Below are 3,052 nucleotides of genomic sequence, written 5' to 3'. Positions count from 1 at the left end.
GCGGGACTGGAAAGCTCGGGCAGCTGTGTGGGATGGAGGCCGGCTCTCCAGCTTCTGGGTTTGCCTTAAAGCTCGTAACTGGCCCCGCTTCAGGAAAATTAGTGACGGCTGTGTTTATCTGGGATCTAAATTACTGCAGAAGTGGTGACATTAAGCAGAATTCTCTTCCCGTGGAGCCTTTACGTTCCCCTGTTTTTTTAAACTGAAAATTGTGAGGGAACGCAGTGCTGCTCTAAGGTTTTAAAACATAGCTACAGTTTCCTCCTCTGTGAAATCGTTGGGGTACTTGCTCAGAGAAATCTTAAAATGAGATTTCACCGTCCTTTTCAGAAGTGGCTGGTTTTAATGATTTTTTTAATGATTAATATTTTTAATTCACTAAAATTCAGGGATATTTATAGTGTTTTTCTCGTAAATGATGAGATGGGGTTAAATAGTTTTGCAGAAATATGTGGGAGATAATGTGAAATAAGTTAGTTTAAGAAGGCCTGGCCCTGGTAATGTCGTTACCAGCTGACAAAGTTGCGCTTTACCTTGCTGCCCCTGGTGCTACATTCACAACGCAGTTGTATCTTTTGGGAAGCAGTTTCTGATTCTCCTTTTAAAGTGGAAAAGTCACTTTTCTTTCAACAAAAGAAATGAGGAGTTTTGACGATCGGGGTGGGACAAGCAAGTTAATCCACCCTCAAGGGCTGTTAGGTTCCTGTGGCACAGTCTCTGAAGTTGTGCAACCGTAGTACCAGCTGGAGGAAACAGGTGCCCAGGGGAAATGAGTTTCTTAACAAACAAAAGTAAGAAAGCCGCCTCCCTGCGCTTCTGCCTGAGGCCTGAAATAGATTTCCCGAGGTAGTCAGTAATCTGGGGATTTCCTCTCTCCAGAGTGTCTCTCGCTGGGGTTTATTTTTACACTAAACTTTAGGATTCCGTGCTTTCCACCCTGGTTGAGAATGACACATTACTGGGTGACAGTCAACAACGATCTGTAGAATGCTTAAAGCTTCATTACAGATGGTCACTTACAAAATTTAACCCAATGGCGCCGCCACTTGTCTCTGGGGATTAAAATAGCCATAACTGCTTTAAAATGGTAATTTTTAAGGTGTATTTTATCACAATTTTTATAAAAACACCACCTGAAATCACTTTTCAAAAGTCTGCTTCCATGGAACTTTGAGTAGTAGCTTTACCTTGGTCATCAAATGTTATAACAAGCAGTTACTTCATTGTTTCCAGCTGTCTGAATCATAGGGCTGTTTGGTCTTAGATACCGAAGGGGCCTTAGAAAGCCCCTGTCCGGGGTCCAAACATTCCCTTCTGAGAAGAAGCTGTTAGGACAGAAGTCAGGCCTGGACTCAGGGCTGCCGCTTGCGAAGTCTAGGCTTTCTCCCCAGCCCTGCAAACGGCTGCCCTCTTACACAGGTTTCAGGCTCCTGTGCTCAGAAATGTGCCAGTGCTGCACAAGATCCCTAACCGCTGGTAAGACTCGTTTGTTTCCAGAGGGCTAAACGGGTTGTTTAAAATCTCTGTTGTACTTTTTATGATACCATATTGAACAGTATCTTTCCGGAATAACAAATTCAAGCTTCTAAACTAAACCCAAGGGTAACAGGTTTAAGCCCAGCGAGCCCTCAGTGGATGATTTTTGGTACGCCAAGTGATTTTCATCCGTTTTATTTTCATTGGATTTGAGACTTGTTCATCTTATCGCTAGTTAATACTTCCATTTTCACCCAGTAAATTAATAAAGGCAATAAATAAAAATAGACGGCCGGGTGCGGTGGCTCACGCCTGTAATCCCAGCACTTTGGGAGGCCGAGGCGGGTGGATCACGCGGTCAGGAGATCGAGACCATCCTGGCTAACACGGTGAAACTCCGTCTCTACTAAAAATACAAAAAATTAGCCGGGCGAGGTGGCGGCGCCTGTAGTTCCAGCTACTCGGGAGGCTGAGGCAGGAGAATGGCGGGAACCCGGGAGGCGGAGCTTGCTGTGAGCTGAGATCGTGCCATTGCACTCCAGCCTGGGTGACAGAGTGAGACTCCGTCTCAGAAAAAAAATAGAGAGAGACACATCAGCCTGTACTCCCAGGTCCAAGTTGGTTGAAGAGGGTGTTTTGAGTCTGTGTACCCTTCATCTCACAGGAGTGTGTATTGAAGGCCTGACAGTGCTTAGATGGAAAAGGAAACCTTGAGGAGAGATGGGAGAGTGTCAGGTGATTTTGCTTCAGGTGAGGTCTCTCCTCTTCAAGAGACTTGCTTGCGGTCAGGCATAGCTTGTTCCCTAATTGCGTTGTGACTGGAGTGAGGGAAAACGAGCAGTCTAGGATCAGAGAAGGTGGGTTGAACAATTGCTTGGCACATGGTAGGCACTTGCTAAATTTGTTGAATGTGGTGAATTATTTTAGCCAGAGGCTATCATGGTATTGGTGCCTGGCCACAAAGTCTTAACTTGCCAGTGTTAGTCACCCACTAGGTGCGTTGCTCACTTATGCTGTAGACTTTTTTTTTTTTAACATAGGGTTTTAAAATACAAATCATTTGAAAAGAGTAAAAATGGAGAATGGGGTCTCAATTGAGTAATCAATGAGTATTCAGTGCTGGCTTGTGTAAAAGTGCACAGTTGTGCACACTATAGAAAAGAGTCTTTGACTATGAGGAGTTTACTATGGCTACACAAAGTTTGTGGGGTTTTTCGTTGTGTTTTGTTTTTTTGAGACAGGGTCTTGCCCTGTTGCCCAAGCTGGAGTGCAGCAGCGTGATCTCTGCTCACTGGAACCTCCACCTCCCAGGATCAAGCGATTGTCCTGCCTCAGCCTTCTGAGTAGCTGGGATTATAGGCATGCACTACGCGCCCAGCTAATTTTTTGTAATTTTGTATTTTTGAAACGCCAACATGGGGTTTCACAGTGTTGGCCAGGCTGATCTTGAACCCCTGACCTCAGATGATCCATCCGCCTTGGCCTCCCAAAGTGCTGGGATTACAGGCGTGAGCCACCAGTTCCCAGTCCTATTTTGTTTTTTTTTTAAAGAGACAGTCTCACTCTGTCGTCCAGG

The 3,052-nt window shown here is 45.2% G+C and overlaps 1 protein-coding gene across 1 annotated transcript in view; it reads left to right on the top strand.

Annotated features, from left to right (window-relative positions):
- The first annotated feature begins 500 nt into the window (after positions 1 to 500).
- The window catches only part of ANKRD10 (ankyrin repeat domain 10), a 34,945-nt gene continuing 32,393 nt past the window's right edge, over positions 501 to 3,052 (top strand). The window contains exons 1-2 of the mRNA XM_011989800.1: positions 501 to 568; positions 1,265 to 1,476. Coding sequence (XP_011845190.1) covers positions 501 to 568; positions 1,265 to 1,476 — 280 coding nt within the window. The remainder of the gene's footprint in view (positions 569 to 1,264; positions 1,477 to 3,052) is intronic.

Source organism: Mandrillus leucophaeus, unplaced genomic scaffold (assembly GCF_000951045.1).
Source record: "Mandrillus leucophaeus isolate KB7577 unplaced genomic scaffold, Mleu.le_1.0 Scaffold363, whole genome shotgun sequence".
Lineage (NCBI taxonomy): Eukaryota > Metazoa > Chordata > Mammalia > Primates > Cercopithecidae > Mandrillus > Mandrillus leucophaeus.
Note: the sequence above shows the minus strand (reverse complement) of the source record. Positions and strands in the feature narration are given on the sequence as shown.